Source organism: Echeneis naucrates, chromosome 8 (genome assembly GCF_900963305.1).
Source record: "Echeneis naucrates chromosome 8, fEcheNa1.1, whole genome shotgun sequence".
In the NCBI taxonomy this organism is placed as follows: Eukaryota; Metazoa; Chordata; class Actinopteri; order Carangiformes; family Echeneidae; genus Echeneis; species Echeneis naucrates.
Window position 1 is genome coordinate 987907 of NC_042518.1, and position 21928 is coordinate 1009834.

At 44.9% G+C, this 21928-nt stretch overlaps 1 protein-coding gene across 4 annotated transcripts; it reads left to right on the top strand.

The window, feature by feature from the left end:
• Positions 1-663: 663 nt before the first annotated feature.
• Positions 664-20757, top strand: LOC115047230 (ras-associating and dilute domain-containing protein-like). 4 transcript variants are annotated; one of them, XM_029508028.1, is made up of 17 exons: positions 664-1073; positions 1925-2263; positions 2468-2703; positions 4883-5211; positions 7273-7962; positions 8185-8222; positions 8925-9097; positions 9182-9294; positions 11258-11477; positions 11667-11839; positions 14175-14319; positions 15650-15889; positions 16075-16317; positions 16694-16723; positions 18997-19094; positions 19364-19503; positions 19587-20757. In XM_029508028.1, the coding sequence occupies exons 1-17, from the start codon at positions 946-948 to the stop codon at positions 19681-19683; spliced, it is 3432 nt and encodes a 1143-aa protein (XP_029363888.1). In that variant the 5' UTR covers positions 664-945; the 3' UTR covers positions 19684-20757. The 4 variants fall into 4 exon arrangements, with proteins under 4 accessions (XP_029363888.1, XP_029363885.1, XP_029363886.1 ...); XM_029508025.1 differs by lacking the exon at positions 16694-16723 and having other exon boundaries at positions 8925-9094; positions 15650-15861; positions 15939-16317; XM_029508026.1 differs by lacking the exon at positions 16694-16723 and having other exon boundaries at positions 8925-9094; positions 15650-15861; positions 15939-16317; positions 19000-19094.
• Positions 20758-21928: the final 1171 nt, after the last annotated feature.

Genomic DNA, 21928 nt, shown 5'->3' on the forward strand with positions numbered 1-21928 from the left:
GCTGGATGCACAAACCTGGCCTCAGCTTTGGGACTCTGCTCTGTCTAATTGTGGATCAGAAGAAATCAGTTTATTGAAAAGAACGCCTCAAGTGCTCCAGAACAGAAATAGAAATAGGTCCACACTTGGGAGTCATAACATAGATAGAATCTGCAAATAATTAGAAATATGCTAAATAAATTAGTAAATAAAGATGAAGTAAAAATGTTAAGTGTTAATTACACCTATTTTATACCTGTTCTGGCTAACAAAGTCTGTGTATCTACATCTGTACCTTATTTATGATCATTTATTGTTTTCTCCTTCCTCCTGCTGTTTCCCTTCATGGAGGGATTTGTTGAGTTTGATCTGCTGTAACATATTTTGTTTATGTTTATTTTGTTTGTTTAGTTTGATTTGATGACGCTTTTCTTTCATTTATTTATTCTAATAAATAACGTAATAATGTTTTGTTCCGTGTTTTGGTTTTTTCCGCAGGACAATAAAATAAAATCTAAAATCTTTTATTTTTGAATCAGAGACACCGGAAGTTGAAGTGATCGGGGGGCTGGCTCTTCCGTGTGTGTGTGTGTGTGTGTGTGTGAGCTGTCGGACACGCGCCTGTGACGTCAGCCGCGGTGAGGTCCGGAGGCGGGCCGGGTTCCCGGGCAGAGAGCCGCTGACCGGCGGGCTGAGTGGATCGTCCGGCCGGCAGACACCTGGAGACACGATGGACCGGACCGGCTCTCCAGGAGCGGGATAACTTCGGTTCGGTTCAGCTCCAGATGAATCTGTCGACTTTCTGAACATTTGTTCTGTTAAAAAAGGACCCGAAGATTTAAAGAGTCAGTTAAAAAGCTAGCCGAGCGGCGGATGATGCTGTTTTCTGCCACCTGCAGCCGTTTTAACGGAGTCCATGTTTGTTTGTGACATCTCAACAACAAACAAACAAACAAACAAACAAAAATGATTTCTGAGGAGAGAAGCAGCCACGTTAGTAAACAAGCCCTGAACTTCCCGGTGGGTTTGCTGATCCGCTCCCCGAAGAGGAGGCTGGCCAAGCTGGGGAGGAAGCCCAGCAATGGGTCGGTCCAGTAAGTCTGTCTCTGTTGGTAGATTTTACATTTAAATCCCAACATGTCAAATAACCAGTTAGTTAACAGACAGAAGATCAATCTGTACACTGCATTAATCGATTTTCAGTAATAATAATGGTATGCACCATTTTGTGAATGAGTTGATTGCAGATTTATTGATGAGAAAACTTAATTGCATTAGGTGGCACTAAAATGTGGTCATTTATTGTTTGAACAACGTGAGAAAAAGTCATTTCTGTGGGTCTTCTTGGCTTTCACATCTTCTGATTCACTTTGTGGTTATTTCCTCAGTTTGACAGTCATTCATTCTGTCTGTTAAACAGCAGAGCAAACTGACGAGAGCTTTAATTTCTCTGTAATCTCTTCAGATGTCTTCTTCTGTCTGAGTAACATGGAGCTGTAGAGTTCAGCATCTCTGACCAAGAAAAGCTCAACTCATCATATTCGAGAGTCAGCTGCCTGCAGACGTTTTGTGTTTATTCATTTATTATCTCATGAAATTAATTGGCAGATTTTTCGATGATGAATTCGTCTTCACTAAGAACACAGACATTTCCATGGTTTTGATGATGGAAGTTTGTCACTGGCATGTACAAACATTTTTCACTGTATTGTGATGTTTTACAGACCAAATGGCTGATTTATGAATTCAATCAGTGATGTAAATAATAGTTAGTTTAGTTCCAGCCTTAGATTGTTGTCCACAGTCGCATATATTGGTGCTGTTATGAGACTGATTTGTCTGAAGCAGCAGCAGATGTCAATGTGCAGGATGGCTGATTATGTCATTGTGTTAATTTAAATTTTGCACGAGGTTATCCACTATCCTCTCCTCTGTTCCCTCTCAGATCCAACAACTCAGACACCACAGTACGCTCCACAGAGAGCGTGGGTGTCCGGCAGCCGGCCAAAAGCAAAATCCGCCGCCACAACAACAGGCTCTCGACTGTTTTCAATCACAGCCCCAACCTGCGGGACGCCGGACGCCGGGGCCAGGCGCAGGGCAGCAGGAGCTTGGCCGGAGACCTCCAAGCTACGGATGACCCGGCCGAGCTGTCCAGTCAAATGTCTGTTCCGGGCATCCTGAAGATCTTCGGCAGCGATATCTGTCAGGGGACCAACTACAAGAGCGTGCTGGCCACCATTCAGTCCAGTGCCAAGGAACTGGTGAAGGAGGCCTTGGAGAGGTGAGGCCTTTCATTAGTGGGCTGGTGTGGTTTAGATTTCAGATGAGGCTGTAAAACATTTTTGGAAAACCTCTTCAGTTGAACCTGAACAGAAGAATACTGAACGATTTTCTGGGCTATAACATTTATGTTGGCCTAAACCAGGATTTAGCTTCCATCCAGCCACATCATCCTCCTGACTGAGTTTCTGCTTTTGTTGTTCAGGTACTGTCTGGAAAAGGAGGACCCCAACGACTATGTGCTCTGCGATGTGATTGGACAGATGGGCGGCGACAGCCAGTGGAAGAGGGAGTGCTTTCGGGTGGTAGGAGACAACGAGAAGCCGTTGATGCTGCAGTCGTTGTGGAAACCCAAGGAAGGCTTCTCCAGACGTTTTGAAATCCAGCTGAGAGCGAGTGTGGAAGAGCAAAGTTTAAAGGACAGAGACACAGTCACAGCAGGTACACGTCCGCTAACGCCTTCCGACTCAGGTACAGCTTCCTGCTCTCTTTTAAAAGCACATATCTGGTCATTTTCAGTAACGTAGATACAGACCAGTGGTCTTAACGTCCTCACGCCTGGGTAATCAATCACTCAGCCTCTGTTGTGGAGGCCTGGGGAGCCTTTATCCTTGTCTCTTATTGCAGGCTATCAGCCTTCATTGTACAGCTTATCACCAGCTAGAACAGGGGAGATGGCGGGCATGTGAGAGAGGTCAGGAGGAAACAAAAGCTGCACTGAGGGATAGAGGAGGTCAGCATGGCCCCACTCTTATCTTTGTTTTATTGCAAGGGCCCGCCGCATCCCCCGTGAAGCATCAAGGCACTGGGCGGTTCTTCCCACCGAGCCTGTAGCTGCCAGAGAGTGGACGCTCGCTGCGGTGTTTTTCTTTCTGTCAGAGCTCACTTCCTGCGCTCTGGGGACTCAGCAGGCTGTTGACTTTGGAACAAGATTGGTGCGGTTCTCCTCTGCATTAGACCCATCTGCCGCTCATGCTGATTCCGGCTTTTAGTAAATATTGTTCTTGGTTCTGTAGGTATACTGGAGCTTCCTCCTGATCGCAGCTGCACGAATTTCATGCATTTAGACTTTAAGATCTGTTGAGGATTTTTGAGTTGATTCTTAATTAAACTCAGTGTGCAGTTTTACCTCCCAAAACTCATAATTAATGCAAAGAATCTATTAGTCCATAAAAATATATTTTTATAAAGGAAATGACAAAGACAGACATAGCAGTGTCTTTTATTAAGCACACAATGAAATGTAAATATAAACTAGAAATGCCATATTGAAGTTCTTTTCATTAGTATGACTTTCTCATACTGTCTCCAGTAGTTTCATTCACTGTTGAGCTTACAACACAAAACGGTCTGATCCGTCCTCTAAGGAGAGGAAATGCTTCAGGGCAGACGGGACGTTACAGTGACTCAGTATCGCGAAGTGATGAGATGATCAGGCTGGACTGTAACTCAGTCTTTCGTATCCTATGAAACGTCAACATTCGGTGATCTCACGATAGTAATCTTTGACTCAGAAGCTCTGCTCCAGCCACTGGCCTTTACCTCTATGGGTTTTTTTAGGCACTCAATGTGTCACACTGGTGCTGAACAATGTGGAAAACACCCATTTCCATTTTCCTGATAAGAGCGGCAGAGCTGCGGGTGTGAAGCCAGGCCCTGTGGACATTCCACGGTACTTAGAGGCTCCAAATGAGCTGAATAGTGTTTGTGTTACGTCAGGCCCGGCAGAGTGGCTGTTGGTATCAGATAGAGGTGGCCACATCTCACTTTCCCTGCACATTTCCTCTCTTTCCTCTGGTTATGTTTCACTTGAGTTGGTGCCAGTGCAGCGAACTGTTATGTTAGAGTCACTTTAGCTCAACCGCAGTGATTTTTTGGTGGGGGGGGGGGGGTTTGGTCATTGTTAATTTTTTTTTGTGATGCATTTACCTCGACATGTGTTACTTAAAAGCATGAGATCAGATCTCAGATTTTGTATTCTGCCTTTATCTTTTTGCTTTGGACTTTTCACTTCGTGGCCTTTAACTTTATCTTGTTTTTATTTTTGCCTTGCCGGGCAGTGTTAAAAAAACGTACTATAATGTGGCTGTGGATTGATGAGTTGTGCCGAGGGCTGCAGCTTAAGGTCATGTTTAACTGATATTTGGCTCATTAAACTGTCTTCATTCAGCATCCCAAAGTATCTATCAGCAGCAAAATATCCATGCATATACAGAGAGCTGTTACACTGAAATACACATAAAAACATGATCATTCTCAGGAAAGGTCTGGATTTAAATCAGCATCCTATTTCTATGATTGCTAAGCTGAGTAATGGCTGTTTACTCTGAGATAATGGTAGCCTCAGAGTGACTTATTGTACCTTCTGACTGCACACTGTATATATAAACAGGCTGTATCAGTGGTCCAAACTACAGTAATTAACATCCTGTCATATTTACCACACCTGTCCATTTCTGCCTTGTCCCTGTGGATAGTTTGAAAACAAACGGTCCAGACTCTGTGTTGTTGTAACCGTTTGTTTTTCATAGTGTAGACAGTGGCGTGTCAAGTATGGATTTATAATAGACACCTCTCTGTTAAGACATGGTCTAGACACACTGTCTTCTCGTGAATCCAGGCATCAACGCTCAGGCTCGGAAGCTGCAGAAGAGCCGCGCCAGAGTCACCTCTCTGTTTGTGGACGGCAGCGGGGAGGATGTGGATGGACTCGGGATTTGGAGGAGTCTGAGCGAGATGGATCTGTCTGCGATGGGGAAAGAGGCCAGCCGGGCCCAGCAGAGTGTGCTCCGAGAAGATCCAGAGGCCGAGGCGGACAAGGAGGTGCTGCGACTCGGCATGGAGAAGGAGGAGACAGAGAGCAGCGATGACAACACCACCCAGTACTCCATTCACCCACCCTTCGACTTCCCCTACTTCCTCCTGCTGCAGGGCTTCAGCCACAGACAGGTGAGAGACGGAGGAGGGAGTCTTTTTTTAGTAACCTCACAGAAGTGTATATGGTATTTCCTCCTTAAATAAGACACTCTGCTCCTTCTAACAAGCCCTAATTAGTCTGTGTTGGACATTTACATCCGTCTGTACACTCATGAAGTAATTAAGGTAACATTTGGACAACTGCCAGTAGTTGCCTCATTAAAGACCTCTTAGTGTCTAAGCAGTGAGTGGACAAGAAAACAAAGTCTTTCAGGGAGTAAACAGGTGGATTAACAACCTCAAGGAGAAAATCCCAGAGCATGCAAATGCTCAGAGCTTTGGATTCCTCAGTTTGTGAACTGGACTCGAGGACCTGTAAGTCCTGCGCAGGCTAAAAAGGGCAAAAGAAGTCAGTCCGCAGGATGAGCTGTCTGTTATCGTGTCCCAATGAAAGGACGAGGAGCAAAGTGTTCACGCTGAGTCTGAAGGAAACCTGCTTGGACATTTAAAAACAAGAGCGATAACCCAGATTAAAGACACTGCAGGGGAAACTATTCTTAGAGCATGCTGTATCAACAGTCAGGAGGGGAATTTAATCTGCTGAGCTGTAATCTACATACCAGGATTTAAAATTATGCCTCATTTGAGCCAGAATGACAAAAATATCACCTCCAATGCGTCCCTGTTGCTGTGAGCTTGAGCTGAAATCACCTGTTGATGCAGCTTGTTTTTCAGCTGGAGCTGTAGCTTTGGCCCAACCTCTTTCCCAGAAACAGGAAGTGTTATCACGTAATGTTGCTCGTGGAGATTGCTGACAGCGCAGGATACTGGTAGCTCTGGTCAACAGCAGGCGTTGCCAGCAACAATAGGTCAAACCAGAGCAACAGCAAAGAAGAAGACGGTTCTGCTGTTCATTGTTCATCGTATTCCAAGTCTGTGTAGACCTTAAATGTTTCAGATGCTGCGGTGTCACAGGTAAATTACATGCTTTCTATTCTCATCAATTAACTGGCCCATAATTTTCTTGAATATTTGATAGTTGAGGAAAAGAAAGGGCATTGTGGTATTTGACTGTTATCACTGTGACATGTGTCTGTAATTATATGAAAGACCTCTGGATATGATGCAGCGCACTAATTACAACCTCAGTGCTGAAACATTTAATCAATTTAACACCTCTCTGATAGTGTCAACGAACTGACCATTATAGGCGTGGTTGTGGTTGAAATAAGTGGAAGTGGACACTGAGAGTTCTCATCCATCTGTGGGTGTGTGGGATGTAACACGATGTCTTCACTTTCCAGCCCGTTATCTGACTTAGTACAGGCCTGTCAGGCTGCTTGGCTCTGACCAGCACAGTTGATACAGTATCATCTCCTGACTAATAGTCTTAACTGCTGTGACCCCGAGGTCACGGACATCACCGATGTCTCACTCTTAAGCCTTTCCATTCCTGTCTCATCTCACGCTGCCTCTGCAGGCTGTACTTACCCCCAGCTGATCCTGCTGATGTTCACATGCGCACTGCTGGCTCCTCTCCAAAATGTCTCGTCGTACACACTGCCTGTTCTGTCTGGACAAATTCCTCCATGGCACAATGCTAAAAAACTTTTCAAGCAGAAATGGTGAAATTTGATGGAAGCAGCTTTTCCGGTGTGAAGATTTGTTGCTTATTCCTTCTGTTCAACTGTTTCCACCAAAGAAACAACCAGATCGTTGAATCAGCTTAACTCTAGGAAACATGACAGTTTGATCATCTGCTGCTGTCCTTGCGCCATGATCGTATTATCTTTGAGGTTTAGCATATTTATCAGTCAAAAAATCCAACATTTGAAAGTGGAAAACAGGAACCACAGTCTTCTCCATGAATTAATTATTCAAGTTTTAATAATAGATTGATTATTTAATGGATGTTCTGCAATCTAAATTTGATATATTTAGGTTTTATTCCGCTGGTTGGACATTTAATGTTGTCACTGTTCATGTGCATTCATCCTGGCTTTTCAGACCCATCAGTTGAATACCTGTGAAAATAGCGGCAGTAATCTCAAATTTTCCTCCAGAAAATGATTTATTAAAAACATGCGTTTGCAGGACTTTGTCATCTACCTGATGAGCGGGACGACGACCATCTTTGGTTGCTGCAGGGAGCACTGTAACGGGGAGGACGAAGAGAGGCTGAAGGTCGACATCCTTCTCTTCGCTCCGGACGTGTTGCCTCAACACTGCTGTGTCAGGCGCTTGGACGACCAAAGCTCCGAAGGGGAGCACAAAAAGACCCTGACGATGCTGAAGCCCCTCCACGGGGCTCCCGTCACCAGAAATGGCTTCCTCCTCAAAGAGGAGGTGGAGCTGAACCCTGGGGACTTGGTTGGTTTGGGGAAACACTACCTATTCATGTTTAAGGATCCTACCAGCACACCAGGATCCCCGCAGACCCCTCCTTGGATGACCAGACTCTGCCCAAACTCTGATACAAAAGCGTCATCCTCTTGTTTATCGTGTGGCTCCTCTTTCGCCACAAAAAGGCCGCAGAGGAAGTCTGCACCTCCTCGCTGGAGGGACATGGAGGGCACAGAGGCTTTGCTCTGCTACGGGCTGGAGCAGGAGGACAGGATCCTGCAGGAGATTTTGGACATGCTGGACCCCAGGGGCAACGAACCAAAGCTCACACCTGCCTTCCTGCTGAGCCTCTGTATTCAGCACTCAGCCTCCACGTTCCAGCTGACACAGTTCAGACAGCTGCTGCTCCGGATCGCCAGCCAGATCCAGCTCGTCACGTGGGTGAGTACGAGTCTCTGCTCTTTCTTTCTGTCATCAGATAATTGACCCTTTGTGCCCGTGCATATCAAATGTTTATCTGAGTGTTTTCAGCTCCATATTCCCCTGAGCCGGACAAAGAATGTAAAAGTAATCAAATCTGTCATCAGGGTTGAATGTATGGAGAATGCTTGCTTCTCCAGCTTGTATGAAATGGATATTTTCTTCATCTGTTCTCCTTCTTAGGAGAAGACAAAGGAACTTGCAGCTATCCAGCCAGAGATGTGAGTAGACGAACTTTAAATGTTTTCAGAATGTCCCACGAATGCGTGACAATGAGCTGCAGCCCTCTGTGATGACAAATGACACCTGACACCCCGAGTTCAACTGTTTGAATAAAAGAAGAATTAGCGTGTGATTTATAGTCAGGTTTCATAAATGCACTTTGTGCAAAGGCAGAATTTCCCTTTTTGCAAAGCCACAGCAGCTGAGAATTTTCCCATGATCCCACATTGCTGCTGAGATTTGTGTGTTGCTTTTAATATTTTTGGTCAAATGACGGGAAGTGAAACTTTTGGAGTTTGTCATAGAATGATTGAGCAAAACAACACTGGAGCTGCAAATGTATTTAATTATTGTACATTTTATCTGCTAACATTTGAAGGTATAAACAAAACAACTCTGTTTATATTGCTTTATTTTCAAACGACTTCCAGCAAAGGAAGATGTGATTGTTTCCTTATGAGCTCCCTGTTACTGACTGTCATAAAACAATCACTGTCTGTTTGGGTTTGCTTTAATTATCTGTTTTGTGAAGTGTAGCAGATAAACTTTGATTCATTATTTTGTCCAATCCAATGGATTCATCAGCTAATCATTTTCTCAGCAGATGTTTCAGATGTTTCTGCGTTAACTGTCTTTCTTCAGTGGAAGGTTGTATTTAGAGAAAGTTCCACCTCTCCCATGTTGTGCTCTTCTTCCGTCAGGAGCTCCAGGAAGGGACAGCCCGATCATCTCCAGCTGCTCAGCATGCAGGAGCTGATCCCAGGCTTGCAGCCGCTGATGCTGTGGATGGCCAACTCCATTGAACTGCTGCACTTCATCCAGCATGAGGTCCCTCAGCTGCTGCCCTGGAGGCAGGACCAGGAGGACGAAGGTGGTTGGAATGACTCTCCTGCTCTCAGCTGTTGGACCCCCGGTGTGTGTCTGTGTGTTGTTAAGACTTGTTCATATGTTTTCTTAGGTCTGCTGGACTCAGAGATGTCGTCCACTCGAACAGCTTGTGAAGAGGCCATGACAGTCCTGGAGGAAGTCATCATGTTCACCTTTCAGCAGTGTGTCTACTACCTAACAAAGGTAGGCTGACACACATTCATAAACATATAATATAAATCTGTAATTATTTCATGGAAATTTGAATTTGAAAATTAGGTTTTATATACGAGGAGGAGATTTAAACAAGGCAGAATGTTTTTGCTGCTGCAGATGAATTGAATTCAGTGAGGAAATCTGTCACAGAGGATGATCTTAAAAAGTAACAGAAAATTATTTAGACAGAGTCTCTAGTTGGATCAGTTCTATCTCAGGGAAACTTTCAGGAGTGTAAAAGTTGCTTGTCTGCCTTACGTCTATAAGTTCTATATCCACTCACAGGACATCAACAGGTTTCCAACCCTTTTGACCTGTAAAATCTGAGATTTGGTCACATGTGAATCAGGAAACTGGACTTTATGGCCACAGCTCTCTGTTTTCCTGGAGTGATTCCAGACAGAAAACACAATAAGAGTGGAAACACAGACTCTCAGTCAGGAAGCGCTGCATGAGATAGTGAGCACAGTTTCTTTTCCACTAACTGGAGCATAAACAAACACAGTCTAGTCTGTCAAGGCTCAGCTGGTTTGTTGAATAGTAAAACCTGAATGTCTGATATGGTACGATTTATGCTATGAACACCTGAAGGTTTGTGCCAGTTGCGTTATTTGATTATTGATGGAAAGTCTGACTTATTCACTGAGTGTAGAGCACATTAAAAAGAACGGGAGTTCACACTGGAAACGTGTGTTAGTGGTGCTGGATTTTATGACACAGGTGGATGACAGCAGTCGGCTCTCCTGTTTTATAGCCCAACAACTCAGATTTATGCAGCTTTCCCAGTGCAAGCCAACGTAATTACACAGCCACATAACAGCAGAGACTGTGGAAGCCCCACCACTCTGCACAGGGAGGGTGTTTTTATTTCTATCACTGGTGCTGCAAAGCAGCTCAGACAGAGAAAAAAGACAGCGCAGTAGATGCTCTTCGGCGTAATTAAAGTTTTCTTTTATGTGGCGTCTGGGGACTAAATGTTTACTTAGTAATTCCAAAGGTTGTTAATCACTCAGCTCCAGCTCTGTTGCAGCAGTGACATTTGCTGTTAATTTGAGACAATGTGCTATATTGGTGGTAACGTGCTTTCTGTTAGAAAAACAGGAGAAAGATTAGCAGCGCCGGGCTCAGTCTGTTTCCTGCAGAGGAAGACAAACTGTCACCAGAGAAACACCCAGCAGGGCGGAGGAAGTACAAGCTCTTTCTGTTAACCTGAATGTTACCATTTTTCCACCTCTTCTTTTTCCTCTGGTTAAGCCTCTTTAAAATTAAAATATCAATAAAACTGGACCAAAGGGCAGCAATGCAGCTGTGACTTTAAGTGTTTTATATCCATGATAATGAGGAAAAACGTCACCTGTTGATCTGCTGAGTCTCACTGGAAATGTATCTGCTGACTGTTGCCTCAGGCATGCAGGGTTATTGTCATCTTTATGACCTTCTTTAAGTCGGTCTGAGGTCATTATCTTAGTCATGGTGTGTGAGGGAGAGTGTGTTGATCAGGATGATGTCATGTGTGAAACAATGCCTGAGCTGTGCCAGATGAAGTTGTGAAAAAGAGGTGGTGTTCAATAAAACACTCCATGAGGTGATTGTGCAGCGTTAGCAGAATTAAAAATGGAGTGTTCCTCCTTCTCATATCGGTTTCTGTGTGAGACACCTGCCCTTTCCAGGGTGCCACATTCAGGATTTCTACAGCTGCGAGAGACTGGAGTATTTCAAAACACTCTTTTATAGTAACTGTTTTTTAATTGTAAAACACATCATTTCAAGGTACCAGCATGTTTCAGGAAACAATACTTGGTCATTTTATGTCTAATTTGTGGTATAAAACAAAAGCTTTCAAAGATCAATGACAGCAAAGCGAAGTTTCATCAGTCCCATAGTGGTGATGGGAGTTATTTTTTTTTACTGTAACATCTGGTACATTGTAAACCGCCCCTTCTCTTCACAGAGTATGTATTCAGCACTGCCCGGTCTGCTGGATGGGAACCCGTTCTCAGAGAGCGGTCAGCTGCGAGTGCCTGACGGACTCAGCGGCATCATGGAGGTGCTGAAGGAGACGCTGAGACTTCTCACGGCTTTCCAGGTGCATCCGGACATCTCATTACAGCTCTGCGCCTACCTGTTCTTCTTCATCAACGCCTCGCTGTTCAACACTCTGATGGAGAGAGGTGAGATCAGCGTCCCAACCTGGGACACCTGTCTGAGATGTCGTGATCTTCCTGTACAAAATGACAGACTAACAGCTGCTGAACTTGGCTGAAATGGAAGCATCCATAAAAGCAGACGGTGACACCGTGGCTTCAACGGCACGCATATTTCTGTGATTAGGACCAACCAAAAACCACCTTGTTTTTCAGGATCAGTCTCTGGATTCTACCAGTGGTCCCGAGGCGTTCAGATCCGTGCCAACCTGGACCTGCTGATGGACTGGGTGCAGAGCATCGGACTGGGCGATCTGGCCACGGAGTTCTTCCAAAAGCTTTCTGCTGCCGTCAACCTGCTGGCGACGCCAAAAGAAACCCTCCTGCAGGTCAGAGGACATCCGGTTCTCCTTCCGTGTTTGTCCTAACTGCTGACAGGTTGAGTGATGTTTGCACAAGCCTCAACGTTTTCATTGTTTGCATTGTTGGTTTTGAGATTAATTCAACTTTTCTTTGAATTTGTCCCTCATTGTTGCTAAACAAAGGCTGACTATTAAAACCAGAAACTCTGACAACTCTGTGGAAGCACGTTATCAGTTGATGGTTATAACACTGAGACTGAACTTGAGCTTCCATAAAACACAACACTCATTGATCACACATGAGGAAACACACTGAGTAAACACACTGCAATGATCTGATCACAGCGTCATGGTGCCACTGAAGGTTTGACCTTCACTTATCTAACTTCGAGTCTTTCAGAGCTGAGAGTGTCCTGGTATGTCCCGGAGTGTATAAATGATTTATTATCAGCCCAGATCTGATTAATGCTTATATCAGGCATGTGAGTGGAAACATTCATCTTAATGTTCAGATGCACAGCAATAGATTAGAGTAAAGGCACGTTGAAGTGTTTAATACCTTCGGTATGTTCAGGGATGAGCTCAAACAATGCTGTACACCAAGAGGTCACATCCGTCTTCACTGTGCCAATTTAACACCTAATCCTCCCTTTCTTAGTTACCCATTCAAGTCTTGTTTACACTTTACACCAGAGAAGGAAGCTGAGGTCTCATCTGACTTGCTTGTTAAACACTCAGGTAATCAGTCATAAAGAGACAAAGGCTGATAAACAGGTTTATGGGGGCAACATGGGCTTTAGATGTTTTCGGGATGAGGCAGCTGCGTGTGGCCTCTGATAAATAACAACAGCCTCTTTATGAACTTTACTACACGTAACCTCAAGTGATCTATGTCCACACAGGCCCTGGTCTCAGGAGCTCTGTTGTCCTTTCACTCCTACAAATGTTATTCACACAATTTCAAGAAGTCAGATTGGAAAATGGGAGATAAAATTTTTGTACAAATTTTGTGTCTTTTACCGCACAAACAGCATTGTGACACATTTTACCTTTAAGAAAAATTGCAGCTCCTGAGCTATCTGAGTCCTTCTTGAAACAATCAGTCTAAGCTGCTTACTCCTTACTGACTACTTGCTAATGTCAGGACTTCAGAACTTCAGCTTTCTGTCTATGACTTCTTGGTGTTTTTACCATCTGTTCTTTGCTTTTAGTTGACTATATAAATGTGCTGTCTGGCTTCATGTGTCAGCGGGTTATATAGGGTCAGATATGTGATGTTAGATTTACGCTCTGTGGTTGACACCTGTTTTCACTGTATGACTCACAGTCATATTTCCAGCTGAGTTGGGGGGGGGCACCCGCTCAGCTATGACACAGCTGTTGATGGCTCTGTTGACGGCTCTCCTCCGTCAGGAAGCTGGTGGTTTTTCATGTCTCCCTGTCCTGACATGAGGTCACATTGTGGCTGCAGCAGAGGAGCACACACCCTCTGAAGATTTTTAGTTTTCCATCTGGAGTTTTCTGGGCTTTTGAGAACTGAAGTGGCTCGGTTGTAAATTACACCAGAGGGATGCGGTGTGGCTTGTTAAGGAGAACGCAGCATCAGAAGAGTTATTTTGGGAGGATACAGCCTCAGAGTATTAACACTCAGACACAACAGAAAGAGACATTTAAAATTTGTGCTGAGCAGAGTGTGGTGTGTGTGTGTGTGTGTTCTAAGAGAAGGGGAGGAACTTGACTACATTTAACTTCATTTAGCTTCTCTTGTGGCACCGGCATGTCTAGGCAGTCTTACTTCCACCAATTCAGCTGGTAACTGAGCTGAGCTGACTGAATGACCTGTGTAATATCTGTAATCTTTTAATAATTACATGAACATTGCAGGCGAGTGACTCACCTGTTTCTTCGTCCTTGAGCTACCTTTCCGCTGCCATCAAAAGATCAAATATTCACAGCAACTCAAATGGTTGCGAGGGAGGGAAAAGCAAACTTTACACTTCTCACAATACAGAGAAGGACCAGGTGTTAATTAAAGTTTAACCAGTAAACGCTTGAAAAGCTTCTGTATTCCCGAGCATTGGGGTCAGACTGAAATATTCTCCCTAGAGGTTTTGTTCCCACATCTGGCTCCAGTGGTGACGGCAAGAACGCTGTTTACTAGATCATATAATTGTTTTAAAATGCTTTGAATGCAAATGAGAGAGTAGCACCAACTTTTTCCTTATATGGAAACAAACATGGTGTTTTTTTCCTGCCATCTCCTTCATAAAACAAAAACATCAACAAATCTGTTTTACAATACCGCATTTTATGTTCCCGAAGGGTTTTGGCATAACTTTGTGGTGTTTTGTTTTTTGTTCAGGCGTCCTGGGCGTCCCTCAGGAGCGAGTTCTCAGCCCTGAACCCGGCCCAGCTCCACCACATGCTGAGGGAATATAACTCCGGTAAAGCCTGTCCCAGCGGCTGGAGCCCGTCACTGGATGATGCTCAGGATGCCATCAGGACCGGTGAGGAAGCGACCTTTTTACTGCTCAAATAAATAGACCGACCCAAAGTTGACCCAGCTATGAGTGAGCTTCTGTAGATCTTAATGTTTTCCCAAACTTTGCTGAGGAGGGTCCATGACGTGGGGCAGCTATGAACCCCAGAAAGGTCAAGATTATCTGCAAACTTGGTGTAAAAAAGTCAGAACACTGTAAACACTGCATCATGAAACCGCCTCTGTTTCTGTCAGCAGCAGCGTTGTCCCTGTTGACTGTAAACTGAGATAACCAGACTCCTTTTTGAATCTGAATAGTCTATTGTGCAGCTTCACATGTTTGGACACGACCGTTGACACGGTCGTCTGAAGACACGAGACGTCCTGACAAATAACAGGGGACGAAATGAAAACAAGAGGGGGAAGCTCTGCTGATGACAGAATTACCTCACAATGAGTCCGATGTGTTTCTGCTTGTTTTGTGTTGCATTCTTTTACATGTCTCACCTTTTAAAATCTGAAATTGTAAAATGAAACAAAAACTATTTATGAAGTTACAAATCATTTTTGTCATTTATTTAACTAATAAAAAATACTGTTCTTTATCAACAACCTATTTCCAAGTGAAGTAATGAAGCTTATACTGATGTAAATAATAACTAAAGCATTACATTTACAGCACAGCCCGGCCTCCCTTTACTAAAGTTACTGTTCAGTCAGCTGAGATCACCTTAGGCAGAAAAATCTAAATCACACTTTAAGTTTTCATGTTGTCGACAGTGAAATCAGCTAAATCTCCTTTTCAGCTGGTAAACATCTGGTTAAAGATGGCAGCTGTCAAAACCATTACATCATAGTTTCTCTCTCTGTGGCTGCCTGTACTGTGTTTTTAATGCAGCTGAATACAGGATATATTTTGCTGAACAAGTATGAAATAACTGTCATCTCAGCTCATAAATAACTACATGAACTGGAGCTCCCTTTGCCCCACCCTCGCTGAGAAGGCTCAAATCATCAAAACCATCCGCCGCTTTAGGTCTATAGACTCAGGAAGCTGTCTGGACGGAGATTTTTTTACTTATTTAGCTACCTTAGAGGGGACGCACTGTGACGAGTCCTCCGGAGTAATCTAGTGCCGTCTGCCTCCACCAGTCAGCTTCAGTTCAGCTCTTCGGGTTGACGACAGGCACCCTGCTGTGGTAAAAAGCAGCAGCCCTGTGCTTTGTATTAAGGTCTTAATTAGGTGTTATCCCAAAGGCAGCAGCTTTACACAGGGATTGAAGTCCATCAGAACGCAGTAGAGGTTGGGTCATGTGCGATGGAGGCTGACTGGGGGGGGTCCATCTCTCTTCCTGCAGGCGACATCCTGCAGAGCTTCGACAGCCACCCTCCGCTCATCCTGCCTGACAGCACGTTTCACCTGGAGCTGGGTAAACCCATCCTGGAGCCCGCTCTGTTCGAGCAGCTCAGTCATCTGCAGGAGTTCATTCGCCAGCTCCCCTGCAGCGAAACCCGAGGATCTAATGTGGAGGAACAGGTAACGAGCTCCGTGACCCCTGAACTCAAGAACGTAAGGAGCAGGCCAGAAAGACACGCTTTCAAGTTTCTACATCTGTTATTGATAGACGTTTTATTCCCCAAACTCAGACTCTCAACGGGACGACCACAGACAGCCAGTCTACGACCTCGCCCTCTGTCAGAGTCATCCAGGACCCTGCCCATCAGGTGGTGTCTGACCTGGGCACCGCCCCCTCCCCTGAGGCAGACCTGGACTGCACCACTCCTGCAGAACCCGCTCAGACCAGAGGATCTCACGGGGACCTGAGTCGCTGTGAGGCAGTCCTGACCCAGAAGCTGAAGAGCCTGGAGCTGCAGAACACTCTTCCTGGACAGGCCGACATGAGCTACCACAAGAGCCTGGCACTTGACCCGTCCTGCCTGCTCACGCCACCCAACACCCCCCAGGGCATGGAGCTGGCCGAGCTGGAGGCAGATCTGCAGGAAGGCGCCCGCCAGCAACAGAAAGGTAGCTGAAGGATCCAGCCTTTTTCCAGATGCTAACTCTGGATCTCTGTCCCAACAAGATTTCAAGTTCATTTAGCCCCGCCCCCCATCCCTACATCTGTTTTAATCAAACTGTTCAAGGTGGAAGTACTCAGGGTGTAAATTATTTCACTCATCATATGTCTGTACTTTATTAACACAGACGGGTCAAAAGGCCTTTTTAAAAACACATACGGCCTCCTAAACCATCCAGATTGGCCCCATTAAGGGACACCGACTGAAACCTGACAACAGCAGATGTTAATTAGGAGTAAGAGTGTGTGTAAAGGAACCCTGAAACAGAGAAAACCGCTCAGCCACCTCACATGATGACACACCGACAGCGTGGAATGAAAAAGCCCATTCAGGCCTTCACAGGCACACAGCAGGTTTTGATTTAAATCACACGCCGCTCTGTCACTTCGGCTCAAACCTCCTCCTCCGTCTCTAACGTCTCGGAATGAGGTCACCGTTACCCCTTCCTACCAAAAACCTCATTTCCTTCTCCGGCTGACTGAACCTATTAAGGAGAGTATAGAGTGACTTGACCTTTTGGACCTGCTGCATATTTGTTGCTGGCAGTTCCAGGTCCACAAAAAGGTGGCCCGACCCAAAAAGAGGTGACGCGCTTCATCTCTTACTGACTCCGGAGGTCAGGAATTTCAAGTGGAAGGCCGTGAGCAGGGTGGGTTTGCTGTGCAGAGGAAGGAGTGTTTCCTCTCCCACCCCTATTGTTTTTGGAAGCCTTTGTCATGAGGTCATCACAGGGAGCAGTGTTATAGTCGACCACTTCAACTTCAAACCAAAACGCACGCACACACACACACACACGTCTAATGAGGCTGGGCGATGAACCTTCCAAAGCACTTTTCGTCACGCGGCTTTATTTGAACATTAAGAGGCTCAACCTGCTTTAATTTGCTCCTCAACAGACCCTCCCAGTCTGGCTGTGTGCAGTTACAGAGGAGTGGGGGTTAAGCTGGGTTATTTTGCAGATCTTAATCACTTATTCTTGCTCTCATTGGTCATTCGTGGCTCCGTGTTTTTTCTCTTAATGCTTTTATCAAAGGTAATTTGCTTGAAGTGGTTTTGAGGATCACACTGAAAAGAAAACCATCTGGCTCCATTCCTGTAGTCGACTGTCCTAATGGGCCGTACGTTCACTTCTTTAATACTTTAATGTTATCCACAGGTGCAGACATTTTTCAATCTTAGCTCGTCCAATTACTCAGCCATAGTTATATTTAGTCTATAAAACTTAAGAAAATGGTGAAAAATGAACATTATCTTTTTTTTAATAGGATATTCAGTTCACTATAAAGTAAGACTGAAAATTCACATTAAATATTTAATAATTTTGCTGATAAATTATTAATTTTAATTGAAGTTTAACCATTAAAAATAAGATTTAGAACATTGATATATTAATATCTCTCTAATACAGTTTTGGTTTATTTCCAATGTGACAAGCTCAAAGTTGTAACGAGGAGTTTATTTATAATGAGAATGACCAAACGTAATGTTTCTATCAGTGAATTAGTTCAGGGGGGTCCTGGAGCTCTGTTATCTCCCCCAGCTGTACGTCTCCCTCTGTGGTTTTGGCTAACACCTAATGTTATTTTGAAAGTTTGGTAATCCTTTAATCTGGACTCAGGAGTGACAGAGAGGTGGTGATGTCAGGAGAGAAAAGAGCAGTGGCCGATCCGTCATGGGAATTTACAGTTGGGTTGGTGCGTGGAATCTTAATCGGCGGGCGGCATTGTTCGGGTCAGGTCCTGTGTGGGGGGCAGACAGGCTGCATGTTGGGAAAAGGCGGAGGGAAGTGGGGGTGGGGAGGAGGGGAGCTGCAGGGGTGGGAACAGGTTGTTTGGGAATGCTGCTGTTCCTGGAAGTCTGTGTTGATGATCTGGGCTCAGCCTCTGGATCAGCCTCTAGATCAGAGCTCAGCCTCTGAATCAGCTTCTGGATCAGCTTCTTTATCAGAGCTCAGTCTCTGGATCAGAGCTCAGTCTCTGGATCAGAGCTCAGCCTCTAGATCAGAGCTCAGCCTCTGAAAATCAGCTTCTGGATCAGAGCTCAGTCTCTAGATCAGTCTCTGGATCAGAGCTCAGCCTCTGGATCAGAGCTCAGTCTCTGGATCAGAGCTCAGCCTCTGGATCAGAGCTCAGTCTCTGGATCAGAGCTCAGCCTCTAGATCAGAGCTCAGTCTCTGGATCAGAGCTCAGTCTCTGAAAATCAGCTTCTGGATCAGAGCTCAGTCTCTAGATCAGTCTCTGGATCAGAGCTCAGCCTCTGAATCAGCTTCTGGATCAGAGCTCAGCCTCTTTATCAGAGCTCAGTCTCTGGATCAGAGCTCAGCCTCTGAATCAGCCTCTGGATCAGAGCTCAGCCTCTGAATCAGCTTCTGGATCAGAGCTCAGCCTCTGAATCAGCTTCTGGATCAGAGCTCAGCCTCTGGATCAGTCTCTGGATCTGGGCTCAGCCTCTGAATCAGGATTTGGCCTTCGTAAACTTCATGAACTGGAGTCAAAGAGCACGTGGTGGTCTACTTTTAGGGTATAAAAAAAAACGTTTTCATGTGGTGACAGTGAAATGAAGTGCTGTTGACGGACAGGAGTTAGAACTTTGTTGTTAGGTGATTGTGTGTCTTTGTTTGTGACAGAAGCTGTGGGTGAAGAAGGAGAGGAGAAGGAGGAGGTGTTCACAGTGGAGCTTCACAGAGGACCTCATGGTCTGGGTCTGGCACTCGTAGATGGAACGGTAAGATGTTATTATCCAACAACAACCTAAATTTAATTCAATTTAACGTCGTCATATTTATTTGAACTTGTCTTGACTTCATATAACTTAAAGTGAAGTTACTTTTATTTGAATGAAAAACATAATTAGATTTGTTTTGTTTTTGATAATATATATGTTCTTTGTGTTTGGTCTTTATGTGTAGTTGCTGTTTCATCACCATGTTGATCAGAGGAAAAACAGCCGCTGAATAATTTTCATGAACTAACAGCTGTTTCTTCCTCTGACAGAAAACTCCACTGAGGATGAGCGGCATCTACGTGAAGTCCGTAGTTCCCGACTCTCCAGCTGCTCAGTGTCAGAAACTGAAAACAGGCGATCGCATCCTGGCTGTGAACGGAATCAGCCTGGTTGGGATGGAGTATAACGTGTAAGTGTGTAAGTGTTGAACCACGTTAAACTAGATAAAAACCTCCTCTCTCCTGCTCACAGTGTTCATCTCCGTCTTTTCAGCGGGAGAGAACTGATTCGATCTTCAGGAGACTCGCTCAGACTCCTCGTCGCCAAGATCGACTCAAAAATGAGCAGCAAGGGCTCCACTAAATGCTGAAGGAGGAGAAAAACAAAGAAGCTGAGAATACCTAAATATCAGAGCTCGGTCCTTCCTGCTGCGTCCAGGACAGATTCCCCGACTGGAGGAAGACCAACTCCTTGCTTCTTATCTCACCGTGAGATAGAGCTGAGTGTGTGTGTGTGTGTGTGTGTGTGTGTGTGTGTGTGAGTGTGTGAGACAGTCAACCAAAGCAGCAGGACTGACTCGTTTTGTTCCCACCAAGGCTCCAGCTTCTCTCCGGCCAACAAACAGAGTCAGAGCTGAAGAATAACCGACTGCTGCTTTTGTGGCTGTTTGTCGTCATCCAACTTCTGTTCCATCGCTGGACTGGAGTTATTTGGAAATTCATTTGTACATTTTTTTTATTCTGAAAACTGTGAAAGTGTATTTAAAAAAAACAACAACAACACAGTCTGTGTTGAGTCTGTGACTGAAAACATCTGTGAAAAAAGTGTTTTCATCTTCACATATTATGCTTCAGTAAGGACGTCTCTGCTTGGACTCCTTCCTGTCCCTATCAAAATAAAGGTGTAAAAATGTGCTTCAACACGTGGATCAGGATGATGACTGGGAGGTTGCATTAACTCAGATGGACTTATGGACCTTCTCTGTGTCGATGAGTTGGATGAGAGCTTGAATATCTGGAGGAGAGTCGTCTGCTCCAGCTGCAGCTCTAACAGGAAACTTTAGACTTTATCGTCACACTTAAAGGCTCAAATCAAAATGTTTTAAACGCAGCAGTGAATTAATCTCAGACGGGAGAAAAACAGAACTGGGACACGTTTGAAAAGACGACATGAAGGGAACAGCAAAAATCTGATGTGGAAATAAAACTGCCACGAGTTTGTGTCTTCATCTCTGAAACGTTAAAGTTTCAGAGATGAAAGATTCTTCATAAACACACACTCACACTCACGTGTACATTAGATATATTGATATTAATCCTTTTGATTTCCTTTTTTATCACAAATGTAAACAGTGTTAAAGTAAAGTTTAAGTATATTGAAACAAAAAAGTATTCAGTTTTTTAAAATATTTATATTTGTGTATTATTTTTTGAACCTGTTGAATAAAAACTATTTTCACGTGAACGCAGCTCTTGTTGTTGTTGTTTGGTCCTGATCCTGGATCTGGTTTCTCCCCGCAGTGATCTGGATCTGCAGCTGGTCTGGGTGGAGCAGCAGCAGCAGAGAGGATTCTGGGTGTGTCGGCTGCACGGCACGTTTTAGCTGCCGCCGCCGCCGGCCGCTGTTTATAGCTGCTCTGTGGTTTCCACCAGCCAAGCACTTTCCACTGACTCCCAACACAGCACGGTCCAGCCTCTGTGCCCCCCCCACACCCCCCAGCTACTGAGGCCACAGCTAAAAACACAGCTCCACGCAGGAGGAAAGATCTGAACACGTCAGAGTCGTGTAATTACAGAGGAAAGTGTGAAGCTGCTGCAGCTCTGCAACTTCAGGCCTTTTAATGGCTGTAAACGTTTTTCATAGAACAAACAAGAGCGAGTCTCTGCAGTTCCTCCCAGCTGGGCCTGGACCTGGGATTGGTGGAGGCAGAGGATCATCCACAGGAGAACATGAACCACCGCTCACATTTTGATTTCAGTTCTGGCTCAGGAACAAGATTCCTGCCACTCTCCTGAGTCGACCTGTAATTACAGATCAGACCAGACGTGTTTTATGGACTCTGACGTTCTCTCGTGTCTGCGTCGCTTCACATTGTTTACATCAACACAAAAACACAACGGCTACTGCAGAGACACACTGTAATTCTGCCACACAACAAAAAGAAAAACAATCGCAGCGTCCCGGTCTAAAAAACCATCAGCACCTGCCAGGAGGTCTCACTGAGACCCCCTTTGTTTGCAGAGCTGTCCTGGAGGAGGAGATTTACTGTCGCTGCTGAAATGACCACCTGACCTCAGACCGGGAGGTCCGACGTCTTTATGGCTGCTTCTTTTGTTTCTGCTGTCACTAAAACAAACGACTGCTGCTTCTGGATCTGCACTGACTGGCCACAACATGAAGACCAGGAGGTCTGGACCTGTCAGCAGAAGTTCTTGAAGGGGAGCCTCATGGATCTGGACAGATGCTGGACCAGTTTCTGTTCTTGAGTCTAAGAAATCTAAAACTAGAATTGATGTTTCTTTGACAGCTTGATAGAAGGAAGCAAATTGTTCTTGTTTTCATGAATTAAAACTGAAAATGAGCTCTCCAGAGGACGAGCTGAGTGACTCGTTTGG